Raw genomic sequence first — 18,435 nt, 5'->3', positions numbered from 1 at the left:
TGACAGGCTTTGGAGAAGGCTCTTTTTTTTCCCTTGATCAACTTTTTTTTAACCATTTGAAAGTGGTTACTCCCATTAATAAGTACAAATAACCATGTTTGAGATTATTTCAGTTTCTAGAATTTATTTCAGTTTTGTACATGGACAGAAAATCCCTCTCCAAAAAACGTTCCTAACCTGAACAGGAGCAAAAAATAGAATAGTAGGTCTGACAGAGTTCTGACAGACTGTGAAGAGGAGAAATTAAATCTTGAGTGTATGTTAGTGCATTTTGACCTTGAGATAAGACAAGTCTTTTATTTGTTATCTTCCTTTTTTGTTTGGTTGGTTGGGGTTTTTGTTTGTTTTTGATAGACCTTATGGACTTAAGCAGAGCTAGAACTCAAAATTCAACAAGTGATGGCTAATGCTATTTCTTTTTCTGTGTCAAGTTAGGACAGTCAAAACAGCTTTCAACAGAAACCTTCATTTAGTTGTCAGAAATCAGGACTAACAGTTAACAAGTTTTCTTTCTGTTTTCTTAAAATGTCTTTAAATTCACTTGTTAATTTTCACTTAGGTTTTATCAAAGAAATATCTACATTTTTCTGATAAGTTATTTATCTTTGTTCTTACTAGAAATTATTTCACCAAAATGACAGTGTCTGTTGGCAGCATAGGGACAATGCGCCAGATTTTCTGTAGTGTGGATATATTAGCTGTGCTTTGCTTTTCACAGTGAGTGTCTTAAGCTGTTACGCAGTTTGAAATTCCATTATAGCTTTGCTAGGGGTTTGGCTGAAATAGAAGATGGTATTGCCATGTCTCTGGAATTGAATAAATATTATCTGTGGTTATTTGTCCCCTGGACATGTGGCTAACAAGAATTTTCAGTTGTGTCTCAAACAGCTACTAAACTAATACAGTTAACTGTTTCATTTGTATTAGATAACGTGTATCATTAAATAGAGGGGAAGAAAAAAGTATTTTCTGTGTTGATATTTCCTTTTTTACACTGTCACTAATAACACTATCATTAATAGTTCCTACATTTTCCATTGCCTTTACAAACAGAAAAATGCTGCCAGCTGGGTATGCCATTCAGTAGAAATTTGCAGATCAAAATAACTTGGTTTAATGTCTGCTTCCATCGAAGTTAGCTCATTCTTCTGTCTGTAGGATGCCTTTTCTTTCTTCAAAATTGCAGGAATGTGGGAGAAAAAGAGTTAATTAGTTTTGATCTTGGTGAACAGTCTAATTCGTTAGATAATTGCCTTAACCATTACCTGTGGGTATCTATGAATCATGTCTATCATGATAATGCTAAGTACTGACTTATAATAGAACCCACTTTATAGTACTCTGTTCAGGTATATTGGACATCATAGTTTGGCTTAAGACTTTCAAGGATCTTTACCACTCCTTTAAAATCAATGCATTGGACTAAAGCAGTATCAAAATCATCCTGGACGGCTCTTTTGTTTCCAAAGCAGCTGCAGTAGCCATTGTTTTTCTGGAAAAGCAGATGTTAAGTATTTCCAATATTGAGTCTGCTTTTAGGAGTATCTTTAAGACATCCAGAAATACTAAGATGTAGCCAAATGCTTGTGAGCTCAGTGTGAGTTTTACTGATGACTTCTTTTGAGGTTAGGCTGTGTGTAATCTATTTTTTCCCTGCACATTTTGTGAGTCTTCCCTGTATGATAAGCAGCTTTTTTTGTCCCTGACTTTTTGAAAGGCAGCAGCTAAGGAACACCTTTTTCGCTTGAGCATCTGCATTGTTTTATCCTCTCTGCAGTGTCTAATGTATGCTGGCTGTCTTGCAGAAGAAATGGGAGAACATAGTTCTTTCTGCAAACAGTGTGAAATTTATTATAAATACAACCCAATGGAGAAAAACGGTGAGGGACAGGGAATAAAGGGATATTAGCTATGGCAAAATTACATAGCTGCTGAAGCTCTTAGTGTGTGATTTCCTGTTTGCTTGTCATGTTAAAATTTTATTCTAAACTAGACCTTGTATTTCAGAGAATTGAGAAAGGGATGGAAGAAGAAAATTTGTAATAAAATGGTAACCCAACAGGAATACTGGAGAAGGAGATGTGGAGGACAGAAAAGGGAGGAGAGTATTGCTTATGCAACTACAGCAGGATTAGTTGTCATGAACTGCAGAGAGGAGAAAGGGAAGATGCTTAAACTGAAGATAAGGAAGGGCAAACAAATAGAGGAGGAAGGAAGCAGCAACGTGAAAACTAAGGAAAGCAAGAAAAGGAGTGAAATAATCCTTAAGGGATTGTAAAAGTTAAGACAACATTTATTTCATTATATGAATGGTAGCTTGAAATCGCCTGGTACTATATGCTTGGGGGAAAAATGTTGATTTAAATGGTCTACTAAAATAATGAAAATTTATATATGTGCTGTTTATGGGACAGCCTGTGTATTCCTATCAAAATCCAGTTAGACATGTATCTTCTGTGTATAACATCTGATTATTCCATGTTAATTGTACACCTCAGCAAAACTCATTGAAAAATAACTACATATATACTGACTTTAAAGATTTTTTTTTTTTTTGCATTTTTATGAAAAATTGGGCTATGGGTGTATGGGTTATGTCAGAAGAGGAACATATGATACGCACAGTGTTGCAATGTTTTGCTTATATCTCCATCTGTATTTTGTAAACTCATGAAATGTAGTCTGAGAGGAGACAGAACTGGCACTTTACTGTCTCGGCTTCCTTTTATTTTGGTGGTCTCTGTTCCTGGATTATTGCTTTCCTGAGGCATTGTGCTGGACCAGTGGATGAAAAAGAAAAGAAATGAGCTATTACCTACCTGTACACTTTCTTTTCCACTTTTTCGTACTCCTCTTCAAATGCCTCCAAAACATCTGTTGAACATAACCGTGTTGGTTTGTCCCAATTGGTGTGTGTTTTGAAGGAATACTCTGATATCACACCAAGTTACTAGAAGTGAGCAAATCTGATCTAAATTGCCTTATCTGGCTTTTAAAGTAATCACCTCCCTGCTAATCACTGTCATGCCCTCACAAACAATGCACGCCCAGTTCTCTTAAGGCCGCCCGCTTGAAACATGCTCCTGTGGAAATTTAGGTGGCAAAAACTGCGTGAGCATTGCCTTCACCGTTTGCTCCTGCTCTCTGTTGATTGGGAAGCTGAGAATTACCATGCACCAGAAAGCAGGTGTGTAGCTCCAGGAGGTGTCATTCATTTCTAGCCACAGAGCAAATGAGTTTCTCAGCTGGAAGTACTGAAATACAGAATCTCTATGCTTTTACTGCTCTTCACTTGTGAAGCACACTGTTGCAAGGAGACTTAAACTTCAGTAATCTAACAAGAAAAGAATACCTATTTTAGTGCCTGCCCATCCACCTGACCTCTTCCTCACACTCAAATCCTGCTATATTAATTTTCAGCTTATAGGTTACCTTTTTATTATGAAGCTCATTATCATGAAGAAGCTAAACATAAAAATTCCTAATACCAAACTGCAAATCCTATGATACTTTAAAATAGTATTTTTGCTATTAATTAACTGTTTATTATTGAGTTAAATGTATTTACTATGAGTGTGTATGTACTAATGGTGGGAGATAAAATGCAGTCTAGTGCTTTTAACCTGCATATGGCTCTATAGGTCACCAGGAACCCCATCACACTGGGATGCAGTATGTTCTCTTGTTGATGGCATGGTAGGCCTTTTAAATAAAATGGGCAGGTATCACACTAAAATAGAGTTATTCATTAACTCATATATTGAATGGCACCATTGCTTCTGTGAAAAGGAGGTGGAGGCCATTTCTGTCCCCAAGCCAGAGGGTTTGTTATTCCTACCCCACAGGAAGCTCATGTGTCCAAATGGACAAGCTCTCGTGCATAGAAATAGTGTCTTCTGTAAACAGTCCGTTCCAGTTAGCAGAAAGCTCTTAGTTAGCAGAAAACTCCTAGTTTTCATGACGATGCCAGACTTCCTTCCCTCCATCTCAATCTAAAGTCACTCAGTCTAGAGATAAAATGTCCTACTTATTCAAGTAACCTGTAATATCTGGTCTGTAAGGAGACTGTACAGACATTAAGGGTTTGTATTTATGTAGTTTTAAGAGTTCGGTGCAAACCGTACTGAGATAGGTGATGCTGCTAGAGGCACCTTTCAGTCCTGAGATCCAGTGAGATCTGATTTGCAAAAGTGCTGAGTGGTGGCAATCGCAAATCCTATCATGGAGAGGTCTAATCTGATCATAAAAAGATGCCATGAAGTGCTTTCAAGTATACTAGAGTACTGGGCGTTTGATTTCGTGAGGAACCTGGAATCATGAAATGGTTTTGCTAGAGGAGGAAATTTTGTGAAATCGTTTTGCCATGGGGAAATTCTCTTCAATGTTACTTTATCCAGAAAGACTTTAATGGGAATAAATTTCTGTCATAGTTCCATATGTTAAAGAAATAAGTGAGTTTACCTAGTCATTGCATATCAGTACTGTAAACTAGGTAGAATGTGGCAAGTATTTCTAGGTAAATTTCTGGAAAAAAGGAGTTTCATTTCTCAAAACCAAAGACTATCCCTAATTTTAGTGATGTCCCGTGTATCATGCATTACTAAATCAATACATGAAATAGAGGAGGGAAAAAAAGAAAACACGTTAGCAGTATTTCTGATTTCTTGAGTGAAGAGAGGAAAGCTTTGAGATGTTCGAACATGTAACTTATGTTTATAAAATAAAACCAAGGAAAGCAAGTGTAATTTTGCTTTATCTGCTGACTTTAAAATATAATCAGCACAGTTAATAGGCAAGCAATAAATTTGACTTTAAAATACATGGATGTTGTAGCTACCTAATGCTCCAAGTTTGAGCGAAACTACTCTAGTTTGCAGTAGCACAGTGATAAGAGAATTCTAAACAACAACAATTATTTTACACATTTCTTCAATTTATCAGCTTTGTTTTTCTCACTGGAAAAAAAAAAAAGGGTGGAAAGAAATTGGAGGGGAAACTGAATTTTAACTTTTTGTCCTGAAAAGTTGTTTTCTTTCGTGTCCTTTTTCATTTTCAGCATGTACCATTTTGTGTTGTATATCTCAGATCTCCTTGTTTAAAATAAACAGATTTTTAATGAGGTGGTATTAAAACCTTTGAATACCACTAGGAGACCTTGCCAGAAAAACCCTTGAGAAAATTCATAATTCTGGATTAATTGCAGGGTTTGCTTAGAATGGAGTAAATAATACATGAACTACACGTTGAATGTTGAGAATTAAATAAAATACTGAATTCATTCACTAAGCTCACTCTTTGTCCAGCACATTAGATGAGACAGAAGTTCTATAGGGATAAAATGTCAGATAAAGACCATCATAATGGATTGATATTAGGATGCCAAGTGAAGATTGCAAAACAAGCTGTACTACTGACACTTGATGATTTTACTTTCAGTGTGACTTTAAAAATGCCTTGTTAAAGGCCTTAAAAGGCTCCACTTGTTTTTACCGTCTGTTAAAAGATATATTGTGAAGATTTATTACCCAATCTGTAAAATAGTTTAGAGGTCTTTAGATGAAAATCATTGCTTAGTTTAAAATAATTTGTAATCATGACTAATGGACTCGAGAGTCCTTTCTTACGACTTTCCACACATACAGATCACAGGGATCATACGCTAGTTGTGCTGTGTTCAGGAGTTTTGCTGAGTTTTGCCTTACTTTTATTAGTATTTATGCTTGGATAAGGGAAGTGTGTTGGTTTTGATGAGGCTTTTTTGCTGTCCTTTTGGTCATGTTATTAGTGTTGTATGATCTGTGATAGTTATTAACTCGTTACCTTGTGTGACTGTTGTCTGCAGTGCCAATAGAGAGTAGCAGGAAGAAAACACAAGATCAATATACAAATGAAATGTTAGAAGTTGCACTTAACTATGTTTCTTTACAGTTGAAGTCTAAAGACAGTAACAGACCTGTAAAGGTGCAGAGTAGTGTGTGTGGCATTTGGAAAATGCTTCTATTATACTATTATTGAACACAGACTTGAAAGTAGTTTTGTTTGGTCTCTTTAGAAGCATGTTATGTTCCTTTTCTAACAGTAGGGAAGAAAAGGATGTTAGGTCTTCATTCCTAGATAATATTCAAAAACTTCATCTTTTTATTGTCATCTTCTTTATAAACATCTTGCTGGCCAGAGCCTTCTAGGAAAAAAGAAATAGGAGAAAGTGTTCTGACATAAACACTGTTCTGAAATGGGGTAGTCCAGCATTCAGTATCTATTATTCAGAAGAAGAAATAAAATTGACATGTTTTGGCTCTGTTTTTATATTTTTAGGTAACTTTAAGACATTTTTCTTTCTCTGTTAAAATAAGTGTCTTGTAATATGGCAAGGGAGCGAGCGAAATGTATTTTTTTTCTTTCTGAAATGTTTATATTTCACTGTATACAAGTTGTATGGCATGTTTAGGCATTCTGGGCATGTGATGTTCTGTATAAAGGTACATGTGCTGGCTGGTTTTCCAAGAGCTTGAAGAATTACGTCCTTTGCCAAGTTTTACAGAGAAAATGGAATGTCCTAGTTTGAGCCTACTGGTCTTTGGTAGTGTTTCTTCAGCATTGTTCATTTTACCTTTCCATACACACTCTGTAACACAAACTGATGCGTACTAATGCTGCTCATAAAACCATTTCATCAGAGAACATAAAGCAGTTCTAGATGTATCAGTGCTCATTTTACTTCTTTTAGCAATATTTTCTCCTACATTTACACAGGGAAGCAAACTACTCCCTGTGCTGATGATATTGCAACCCCTAAAGTTTGCGTGCTTTTTTTTTTTTCCTTAAAAAACAAATAAAGCCTTTGTAAAATAATGTTGACCTTTGCTCCATTAGTGCCTTTGAGAAATTCCTTTGCAATCATAATTCTGTATTTGAATTTAGGTATAAGGTTTAGTAATTTGACTATTAGAAACTTCTGCAGAAATGCTACAGTGTAAAAGTTTTATGTCCCTGATGTTATTGTGTCTATTAACGCTTATTCAGAGTTCAAAGTGTTAAAATCTGAAAACCTGTGGTTGATTAAAGTGTAAAACAAAAGACCTTTGAACAAACACTAAACTGCATGTCAAGTCTTGAAATAAGCCCTGTTTAAAACTCTGTTTAAACTTTTTTTGCAGAGCACACCTGCAACGTCGATACCAACAGTGCAAGTACAGGGCCAGCAGATCAGTTTGCAGCCGCCTTCATACACTGCAGCAAGTCAGCATGCAGAGCAAATGAAAAAACCTGGACAGAACTTCATGTGTCTGTGGCAATCTTGTAAAAAGTAAATACCTCCTTTATTTAACTACCTTTTACTAATACATAACAGATGCTTGTATATAGAAGGTGATTCTACAAGTTCTATCCATTCTGTTGCCTTAAGTTACATTAAGTGGGTGGGGAAAAGAAAAAATGAAAAGTGTTGAGGAAACTGAAGCTGAGATGGGGGAGTGCAAGACATTTAACTGCTCTCCATTATACTTCAGAGCATAAAAAAATAATTCCTAGCTTGGAAGCTTGTTCTCTGTATTGCAAGTACAAAAATAGTTACTGTACTGCAGTTACAAATCATGTCTTGGACATTTTCTTGTGTTTCCAGCTTTTAGTTTTTCGTGTGTTTCCGGTTTTGCAAGAGCAGGGTGTTGCACTTCTGTGTCCTGGTCAAAGTCCTATTTAGATTATGACTAATTTTAGTAATTATGATACCATTTGTGAGCCACAGGACTCCATTGTCACAAAAGGAAATAATGAGGAACAAGACAGCAATGACTAGACTTTTTTTTGATTTGTTGTTGTCCTTAAAAGAGAGAGTGGTGAGCTAGTAGACTTTTGTATGTAGGCTTATGAACACGTGATACTACCCTTGTTATCAGTACGTATATCTTGACACAGATTTTTAAAATAACACAGGTTTGTGAATATGCTTAGCTTTCAGTGAAGGGTACAGATTGGTGAAACAAAGGGAGTTGTCAAATAGAATTGCATAATGTACAGGATGGGCATGAAAAAGAGTGAGACATTTCATTGTTGTAGGACAAGAAAAAGGGAGCATAAAGACAAACTGATTTGGCAGAAGACTGGTGTGCAGACATTCAGAAAGTTGGGATGAAATAATGGAGAAGTTTGAATCTTTGGAACTGATGGTGAAAATGAGGCATTTGAAAAGAATTAGAGGAATACTGAAGGACAGTTAATTTGTAGACTCCTGGAGCTGTAATTTGTGTTTCTTTAATCTGTAGATGCCTGAAGCTGTAATTTCTCTTTCTTTCATTCCTTACAAACATAATTCAAAGATCATTAAGTCAATGCAAGACGTGGGTTTTACTTAAGACTCTGACTGGTACTGTAGAGATAGGGTGTTTCTTAAATCATTGCCCTGTTTTCACCTTAAAAGTGATTTTTATTTTTTTAGGTAGGTGACGCTTCTCTGTGTAAGAAATATGTGTAAGGCTATACTTTTACTTTACTTCTTTACTACTAATAAATACAACTGTAGAGGCATACTCTACTGGCTGCACAATAGATGCATAAACACCTGTGTTGGTACAAGAGTGGATTGTACTGAGGTGGAGTTGAAAAGCTGGGGCAGTTTCTTAGCAGAAGCCTTGCCAATTTATGCCATCTTGAAGAGTTAGCTGAACTACAGTTTTGAAGCACAAGTGAGTCGCCAGCTTTCTTCTATGTCTAAAGTTATGTAGGATCAGTTGTGTAGAGTTGAGGTAACATCTAACCATGGAAAAAGCTGATGTCACATGTGAACTAGGATACAAATATGTGCAGACAAATTTTGGGGCAGGAGGAACGACAATACAATTATTATTGCCTTACAATTTCAGCCTTTCTGTAAGTCTCTCTTAAAGTACTGTTCCAGTAAATTTTCCTGAGACTGAAGTTAAGGGCTACGAGGCTCATATTTCACAAGTTGATCTCTATGCTTTATTTCAAAGATACTGTATTATTTCTGTTGCTTTTAGTTTCTCCTGTTGTTACTTACTGTACTGGTTTTTGTTGATAGTTAAGTTTCATTATTTTCAAAAGCCTTCAGAGATTTTGCATTGTTAGATTGTCCGTGTGACACACAGCTCTTGTTCTTATGCTGTCACTCTCTTCTAAAATATTTATTTCAGCCCCAGCTTAAAAACAGTTTACATAAACATTACACTCAGCATTCTCTGTGATGAAGAGAGAACCAAAATGTTAAGACAGCATCTTCCTCAAATGTGTATTGTTTACTCATACTCCTTCATCAGCCTGATTAAAAACAGGAGTATCAAATCTCCTGTAGGCTTACTGCTTCTAACAGACATAAAGAAAGATGTGGAATCGCCACCTGTTACTGTAACTGTATCTTAGATGTTTTTATTGAGTTGTTTAAGCAGGAAACCAGGAGATTCTTTTGAGTGGGTCATTAGTCTATGTGAACTTTACATCCACTACTTGGTTTCATTCATGATTGCTTAGCAGGTTTTTTCCCTCAGTTTTAGGCAGGCAGGTTCATCATAGCAGAATGATAGAACAGTCGTCTTCGGTGTTCACAATTAACTGGAAAGATATGACAGGAGGCAAATTTGATACAGTCATTTGCACCTGTTTCCCTATGCACGGTCTTTAGTTTAATTCTCACAACATATTAGCATCAAGTTTACCTTCCAGGATGTGTTGCAGAAGGCAGTGAAGGCCTTCAAAAACATTTTATTGAGAATCAGAATAAATACGAATAAATAAAATAGTATGTTCTTTTCCTACCTGCTAACTTGGCTGCTGCAGTCAGCAACATTCCACTGGATGGGTGTGGGTTCTGCTGTTTTGTTTTTCAGAACCAAATTAGGAAACATTATACCAAGATTTTGAAATAAAATGCAACAAATGTAGTAGCGTCTGAAGACCACAACCAGATCAGGCCTGATTATGCAAATGGTTGTAATGACTGGCCTCTCGGAGATGTATGCAGGCTTAGTATCTGAAGTGGAAGTAAAACTCTAAAAGGTGTCAGTCAGCACACTACTTTGCATTGAGGATGTAACAGAAAGAAGGTGTTTTCCTTTGAAGTTCAGCTGTCTGCAAGTACTGCTAATCGTATCCAGCTTAATTTAAAAGCTGCTATTTTGTTTCATAGGTAAGCAGGAGATGTCTGCTCTTGAATTGCTTGGTATTTAAAACGTAAATTGGAAATGCTCTTGAATCTCTACTGCCTGTCAAGTCAGCTATTAGTTTAATGTTCTGTTCAGCAGCTGAACAGAATGATGGAGAAATTAAGTGGGAAGTAAGAGTCTGGACTCAACTGGCTGTATTCTCAGTACTTAAGCTTTTTTTTTTTAATTACCATGTTTAGGTGTTTCTTTAAGGAAAAATAGTTTTTCTCTGCAAAATGGTAGTAATCCTGAATCTTCTTAGGTCAGTGATTGAAGTATAATGCTGAATGTATTATACAGTAAGTGAACCAACATAGCTGAAATAGCTTTATTTTTCTTAAAGCCTTGCCATATTAAATAAAATGTTTTAAACTACATTTTGGTTTTCACTTATGCTGTGAAATTTGTTTCATCCATGCCAGGAATTATCCTTAAATAGGTTTGTGCCAGCCTTAAGTTTACATACTGTCTTTCTTCTTTATTGTGGAAAATACATCTTTCTGTCCTCTGAAACATCAACTTTTGCTGTTGAGCCAATGTAGATATAAAACATTTCCATTTGCTACTACGCGCTATCTGGACCAACAGCAAGAGGCAGTTTCTCCTCCCCAGCTTCCCTTCAGCAAGTGCTGACTGGCAAGGTGAATGCTTTTTAAGCATTTAAGTATTTATTACCTATGCAGAAGGTAATTGCTGTATTACAGGTGGTTATCGCAGTAGAATTCAGTTTATAACTAAGATTTGTCTCTGGGTGAAATTAACTCTTTTACACCTTTATGGGATTCAGGTAGCAGTATCTGTACAGTATTGATTGCAAGTATGCTTGCGTAACGAACAGTATTGAAATGAGTAGGAGGATGTGTAAGGAGGTGGTTGGATCAAAGCACCTACTGATCTGCTCTTTGTACGCTGAGAGTTCTGACTTGAACTCGTCCGTAAATGTCTGCGGTAGGTTTGCAGTAGGTTTAAGATGATGCTTCATCCTTGACTGCTTGCGGTAAGTCTCTGATTGGGTGTCATCTCCCTCTTGGCACTATTCAGCCCAGTGAGTTCACTCAAACATCTTAACACAAGTACTTTTTTAATTAACTGAAACTAAAACACTGAACCCAAGTGGCTGAGGTGGGTGCATGTGTTTCCTCTGGTAAGACTGCTGCACCAGTGGCATCTGTCCAGCAAGTGTGTGGAGACAGCTGGTGGCAGCAACTTCCCAAATGGCAGGAACTAGGTTTCTAGACCTCTTCTGTCCAAGCCTTAAGTGGGTGTTGATGAGCTGGGTTAGTTGTATTGAAATGAATTGCAAGCAGCCAAGTCTTTTGTTTATTTTGGCCATTTTTTCTGTGTTGAAGTTAAGGGATGTAATTTGTAACACTTGATGTGTTTTAAGGTGTATCTAGACTAAAAAAAAAAACACACCCACACTTTGGGTCATTCACTGTTTTTATTTCATATTGTTTGAAAGATAGTGGTTGTCCATTACAATGTGGTACACGTTAAGATAAGACATCTTTTGTCTATGTCACAATTTGAAACTGTTTAAAAACTGTTGACTCACCCTTATTTTGAGGTGGCATTCATAGTGAGTTGTAACTTTCCTACCACTTCAGAGTGGAAGAAAGCTCTTATTGGGGCTATTCTGTCCATTTTCCTGATCTTTAGAATTCAGGTGCTAAAGAGCACTAATTTTAGATTGATCTCTTATTCCGTCAGTTTTGACAAGCGTGCAGTATTGAGAGCAAATAGGATGATGAATGGTGTGCATCTCTTTTTTTCCCAGTTAAAGTTTAAATAAGGTCTGAGTATGGCTGCCAGTAAAAAAGGAAAACAGGAAAAGGAATATATGAAACTCAACTTTTTAATCTGTTTATTACTGTATTTTACTTGTGTTGCAGAGAATGGATCTGGTGGAATTAACATGCGTTATTTCTTTGGTAAAGTATAAATAGAAAAATAGAAGCATATTTCGGTTGGCTTTGGCAAAACCATATTGCCGCTTATTAGTAGCTCACTGGTTATATACATACATGTTTTTCCTTTCAGGATTTGTCGACTTCTCATTTTACCAATGCATATCTTGTTTCAGAAAATAAAAATGTTTATCCAGTATGTGTTTATGTTTGTGATATTTGTGCTTTACCATTAGCTGGAAAAAAAAATCAAACTTAAATTCCCCTCCCCCTCTTTTTGTAGGTGGTTTCAAACACCATCACAAGTTTTCTATCACGCAGCAACTGAACATGGAGGAAAAGATGTCTACCCAGGGCAGTGCTTATGGGAGGGATGTGAACCTTTCCAGCGGCAGAGGTTTTCCTTCATTACCCATTTACAGGTGCAGATGTTCTTTCACATATTGTTTCAGAAAATAGTAGGAATTTAATGGTAAATTTTCACACACCTTTCTTACTGTCTTTCTTTTTTCTCCAAACAGGATAAGCACTGTTCCAGAGATGCTTTGCTTGCAGGATTAAAACAAGATGAGCATGGACAAGCAGGAAATCAGAAGCCTTCCAATAAGTAAGAGACTTGAGCCTCATTAGCAGTAGTGAAAATAAAAGTATTAGAAATTATTGGAAGAATTTGCGTATTTATAACTTGGCTTATCTGGTGAAAGACAGACAAAATGGGCAAAAGAGGGAATAGATTATCATGTGGGAGATGTGGTTGCAGTTATCGTAAAAGGAACAGCTAATTTTTTAAGGTATATGGGTCAATACTCTTTGATGGATGTTGTTCTGAACATATTCTCCTGATTTTTCCCAACTGGATAGAATTTTGTAACTTTTATTGTAACAGGAAGGTGCTTGTAATCCAAATGGAAAGTTATTCGTTGTGTACAGTTCAGGTGTTTCATACAGCTGAGATAGATAGTCTTGTAACTTGCTGTATTCCTTCTAGTTTTGTGGTCTCAATTTGTGCTGATTTGATCCAGGAACTGTTGTAATAAACTTTCCTTTAAACAAGCAAACAAGATAAATGCCAACTCCTCAGAGTCTTCTAATTTTTTGCTGCTACCTGGAATTGGCTTTGACTCTCTTTCCCAAAATGGTATCAACCATCTGGAATTAATATTGGAGACCACAACCCCGTTGCTATGGGGTTGTGGGGATGGTTATGTTAATATTGGAGTTATCCAGGGTTCGGTTACATGCATAAGTATATTAAGACTAGGTCTTTGTTAATAACTAACTGGAATCTCGTTGTTGCAAGCTGAAGATGTAATTACATGGTCCCACGCAGATTTTTGCAGTCTGTTCTGTGGCTAGTTAAATTGCTACCAAGCTGCTGGAGGCAGCAGGGAAAGTTGAGCATGAAAGCTGAGAAATTTAGTTTGGGAGTCCATTTATTTTTTAATATAAACAAACTTGGTAGCACAGACTTACGATTGCTTTATGGTGCCTTGTTTCATTACACTGAATAACATTCAGACCTCTGAAAACCACAAAATGAAGAATGATGGTAATGTAGTCTTAAATACTTGGTAAGTGGGAAGCTTAGGGCTGGTGCCATCTACTACCATGTTGTGATCTCAACTCTGCCTTTCCAAAAATGTTCCATCACACAGATAACACGTCCAGTAGCTCTGTGTCCTCATAGGCTTCTTTCAGATTGGCTCAGGTACTCATACAAGAAAAAACATTCATACATCCCCTCTTTTAAGGCAGAATTCCCTAAGTAGGTCAGATTCAGAAAGTAGGAATTTATGTGCATAACCAGTTCTCACTGAAATACTGAGACTGCAATATCACAAGATACTAAGGATGTGATTTCAGAATACAAGTTGAAATAAGAACATTCCACTATTCAAAGTAGGATGTTTTGACTCTCCCTGCCATCCCGTGTTCCGTCTTGTGGCTGTGCACTGCTTACAGTGAGAGAACTAGCTTTAGTTTTTGTCTGATTGCGTGGTAAATCAATTCTGTTTTTTAAAAAAAAAAATAATTAATCAAAAAAAGTGGTTTTGCTAGGTGGGTGGAATACAGTTGCCTTACAGTCAGTTGAACACCAGTACAGGAGGTGGGCTGGAACAAAAAGAAGGGATGAGACCTTTCTCTGTCAGCACTCATGACAGCTAGTAGAGTCAGCTGTTCTATAGAGGTTCTGTGTCCATTATTTTTTACTCTCTTTCCTCTTTTGCTGAAGAAGAAATCAAGAAACAGGAATATTTTGCTTACATATAATGTATAACCCATATAATCTTAGAGCACTCCTGCAGAGTTATGTTTGCACTACTGAAAAGAGTATCTAGCTACATGAGGGAGACAAGACTTGATAATTTGCTTTCCAGAATCAGTCTTGTGTCAAATGAAACATTAAGCTCGCTCCAGCGGGTCACCTCAAGTTGCCTTTACATAGACATGTGTGAAAGCTGACTTAAAAAGTTTTGGCTTAATTTACTTTTTGTTGAGTCTTAGAAACTTGTCAGATATATCAGCACACCACTGATAGTCCACATGACTAAACTCTTGTATGGAGCTGAAACAACTTAAAGAACTGGTGCTGAGATAAAGCATGTGTAAGCCATCAACTTTTAGGCATCAGTCAGGCCAACTTTATGCACTTAATCCCTCATCATGTAGTAAAACTACACCTACCTCAGAGAGTGCATACAGAGTGAGTGTTATTGGTGCTTGAGGTAAAATCTGTGGAACGCAGTGTAACAAACAAGGGCCTGTTCCCCTAGTCAGTCATCATTTATGTCTATCGTAACACCATACATACTTGAAAAAATCTGTAACGGAACCAGGGACGCAAAGTTAAGCCGCATTACAGAGTTGGTTGTATACCTTAATTCTGTGTTTCTTCGCTTTTAAAGTTGTATTATATTAACTCTTCCTCTTCTGGTTTTCAGAGGTAGCTGAATATTACATTCTGGAAGGTCAGGTAGCATTAGCAATTAACTGTATGTTGACTGTAGCTTTGTGCATTTGAATCTTTTTGGATTCACGTTAATTTTTTTTCCTTGTTGCCACTGAAGCAAAGGTGGTAGCGTGAGCTACCAAAAGTATTCGTCGTGCGCTGTGGGAGTGGGGCAGGAGGTAACTTCAAATCACAAGATGAATGGTATGATTTGAAGTTAAGTTGATAACATAATCAAAGAAATTCAAGAAATCTAGATGTTTCTTAAGAGATATACTTGCCCCCAGACCCAAGTCACTCCACTTGATGTCTCATAACTTTTTATCAGCTTCCTTTTTTCCAAAATCAAAAAGAGAAGACAATCTTTTAATTTCTTCCTAATTTATTGCAGTTGTCTCTTTCAATATTTCTAGCATTGAGGCAATGATACTTCAACTTTCTAAAATATAGTGTGATAGCTGTTGAAGAGAGACATTGGGAACAGCCTCCATTTGATGAATCCTTGTTCTTCTCGATATAAAGAAAACAAAAGTGCTCCAGAAATCAAAAATCAAGATGATAATTCCTTTACTGTGGTACCCAGTCTCCTAGAAACATATGTCATTGCCTAACAGTTTCTTAATTCAGCCACGTTCTTCTACCTTTACTTCATAAAGGGTTTCAAACTCTTATTTCCATTCAGGGGAGAATGACAGAATGATTATGAGCTAAGTTTTTAGGGAGGAGTCTGTTTGTTACTACTTCTTAATTTTCTGTTTTGTGGTTTAAGACCTCTCATACGGACCCCTTTTCTAATTTTTAACCGTTTCCTTGTTAGAATTTCAGATTATGAAGAAAGTCTCTCTGGATAGAGAATTGAAGTTTTATTTATGCCTAAATAATACTCTTACAGGCTAGATTTAATTTTTAAAAAATTGAACATTTACATTTGATTTATGCTATCTTGGCAAGTAAGCACTACTGTACATTTCTAGTATATTGAGATGTTCTTAGCAGGTTGTACTAGGATATTAAAAGACTTCATAATTATATTGTTCGGTATATTGAAGCGTGATGATACTTTTCACATTGATACTGCAAAACTTCCCTTTGAGGTGAAATTACTTACATGAAGTCTTACTCATTATGTGAAGTTGCATATTTATACCTTCTAAACTCTGATTGTATAACTAATTTCAAAGTTTTACATGAAATGACTTTGACTTCAGTGTTAATACTGAAAATGGAGAATTTGCTTCCGCTATGTTTGTTATTTGTACCAGCTTTATAAAATACCTTGCTTAATTTATTAATCTCAGTCTGAAAGCTGCAGTAACAGGTAATTGGTTTTACAAATGTTTGATCTGATTTAACAATGAGATGTTTTATGTCTTAGATCATAACTTAAATCATGTTACTTTCTATTACTCCTCACTAACCACAGTTAATACGTATTTTATATTGTCATAGTGTCTAATGGTCTCGATAAGTAGCTATATTTAAGGACATTCTGTGGCCAAGTCTCAGATGACATTTGCATAGCTGCTATCACAGTTCCTGTTAAATCCCATCTGATAAAACATTCCTTTAAATAGGTACACTTCAGGAAGTGGCTGTGTCATTAGTACAATATATTACTTTTCCATCACAAATGTCATGGGTGATGAGCAGTACTTCGAGAAGTGTTATTTCACGTAAAATACAGCGCATGACTCTGAAGGCTTTGCAATAAGGTTTTTCTCTGTGGAAACAAAGGGCAAATCACATATCAGCACCAAGTATTAATGGATCTTTGTGCCTCTGTTCAGATAGGTTAAAAATTGTCAAAATAAATTTTCAGAGTTGTTAATCTTCTAAAAAGTGGTGCAAAGCTTATTTTTATTAATTCTTTCTTTACTAATGTAGGCAGCCAGCCGCAGGGGGTACTGCTTCTACTCCCAGAGCACAGAAGGCCATTGTGAATCATCCAAGTGCTGCCCTAATGGCATTAAGGAGGGGATCAAGAAACCTTGTCTTCAGAGATTTCACAGTTAGTATTGTTTGACTCAAATATTAGATATTAGTTGTTGCCTGCTACTATGGAGCTTTTACACTTCTTTTTTCTCCTTACTTTTGTAGGATGAAAAAGAGGGACCAATAACTAAACACATCCGATTAACAGCTGCCTTAATATTAAAAAATATTGGTAAATATTCAGAATGTGGTCGCAGGTAAGCATCATACAATCCTTCTAATACCAGTGGGCAATGTTGTTTCTGTTCTTTTAAGTACCAAACAGTAGGTAGGTTTTACCTATCCTTTCGAAAAAAAACCAACCAAACAAACAGTAAGTGTATTGACAGTACAATTTCTCTGTCAGTTCAGGACTGTTTAGTTCACATACAAGTGCTCAGCATCATCTTACCTGAGACAGTATTTGTGATCCAGACTTCTGAAATGTGTCTGGTAAATTTGACGGGTTAAATTTTTAGAGACAGATGAGAGAGATGTCCCTTTTCCTCCTGAAGGCAATATTGCATGACTGTGAAAATTAATTCTTCTGTAAGCAACTTCCCATTGGCAGTAGTTTTTTAATCTCAACTTGAGAAAGGGGGCAAATAAGCTCTTACAAACATTTTCTTAAGTTTTGGAGTGACACTCAGTTGCATTCCATAATTGCTGCCTCTCTGTTGCTTTCCCTTCCAAACTTGAGGTAACTCTAATAAATGATTCAGCTTTCCTCTCACTTGTAGAAGGTCCTTCAGTAAGTCAATGGACCAATACTGACTTGTGGTGCTAAGCAGGAAATGTTCTTTATGACGCAGAAGGAGTAGTAGTTACTTGCTGTGCCAGTAATCACCATGCATGCTGCTTCTGTTTTTTCCAAAAATTTACAAGCTGAGTGTTGTCTTGGTTTTGTTTTGCATTGTTTCAGCTTCATAGTAGCAGAAGGAATTATTTCTAATAAGAATCTGTTAATTTTGTTTGTTCTTCAAAAACCTGTCAATAGGGAGTAATTCCCAAGTTTTAGTTCTAAACAAAAGAGTTTTGATACTGGTTGTAGAAACCCTCCTGCTGTCTTCAGCTGCCTAATTGGGGGTTGTAGTGAAGACAGAGACAAACTCTTCTCGGAGAGCGTAGTAAAAGGGGTGAGGGGAAGTGAGCAGAGGTTGCAGTGAGGGAAATTCCAATTAGATACTGTGATTAAAAAAAAAAAAAAAAATCACAGGAATAGATTGAACATGGGAACAAGCTCCCTGAAGAGGCTGTGCAATCTCTATTCTAGTAGATATTCAAAACCCGACTGGATGTAATTTCGAGAAATGTAATCTAGCCAAGGAGTTTGCCCTGCTTTGCGCAGGAGTTGGACCGCATAACTTCCAGAGGTTTCTTATAACCTGAATTAGTCTAGGATTTCAGTGTTCTCAGATTTAAGAAATCTTTAAAAGTTTAGATCTTTAAAGTA

At 36.5% G+C, this 18,435-nt stretch overlaps 1 protein-coding gene across 1 annotated transcript in view; it reads left to right on the top strand.

Annotated features, from left to right (window-relative positions):
- The window catches only part of ARID2 (AT rich interactive domain 2 (ARID, RFX-like)), a 106,370-nt gene that overhangs the window by 85,981 nt on the left and 1,954 nt on the right, over positions 1-18,435 (top strand). The window contains exons 16-20 of the mRNA XM_009880878.1: positions 7,158-7,306; positions 12,345-12,483; positions 12,583-12,668; positions 16,896-17,019; positions 17,109-17,200. Coding sequence (XP_009879180.1) covers positions 7,158-7,306; positions 12,345-12,483; positions 12,583-12,668; positions 16,896-17,019; positions 17,109-17,200 — 590 coding nt within the window. The remainder of the gene's footprint in view (positions 1-7,157; positions 7,307-12,344; positions 12,484-12,582; positions 12,669-16,895; positions 17,020-17,108; positions 17,201-18,435) is intronic.

This window comes from Charadrius vociferus, unplaced genomic scaffold, assembly GCF_000708025.1.
Source record: "Charadrius vociferus isolate BGI_N301 unplaced genomic scaffold, ASM70802v2 scaffold52, whole genome shotgun sequence".
In the NCBI taxonomy this organism is placed as follows: domain Eukaryota; kingdom Metazoa; phylum Chordata; class Aves; order Charadriiformes; family Charadriidae; genus Charadrius; species Charadrius vociferus.
This window is presented reverse-complemented; position numbering and strand designations above follow the sequence as displayed.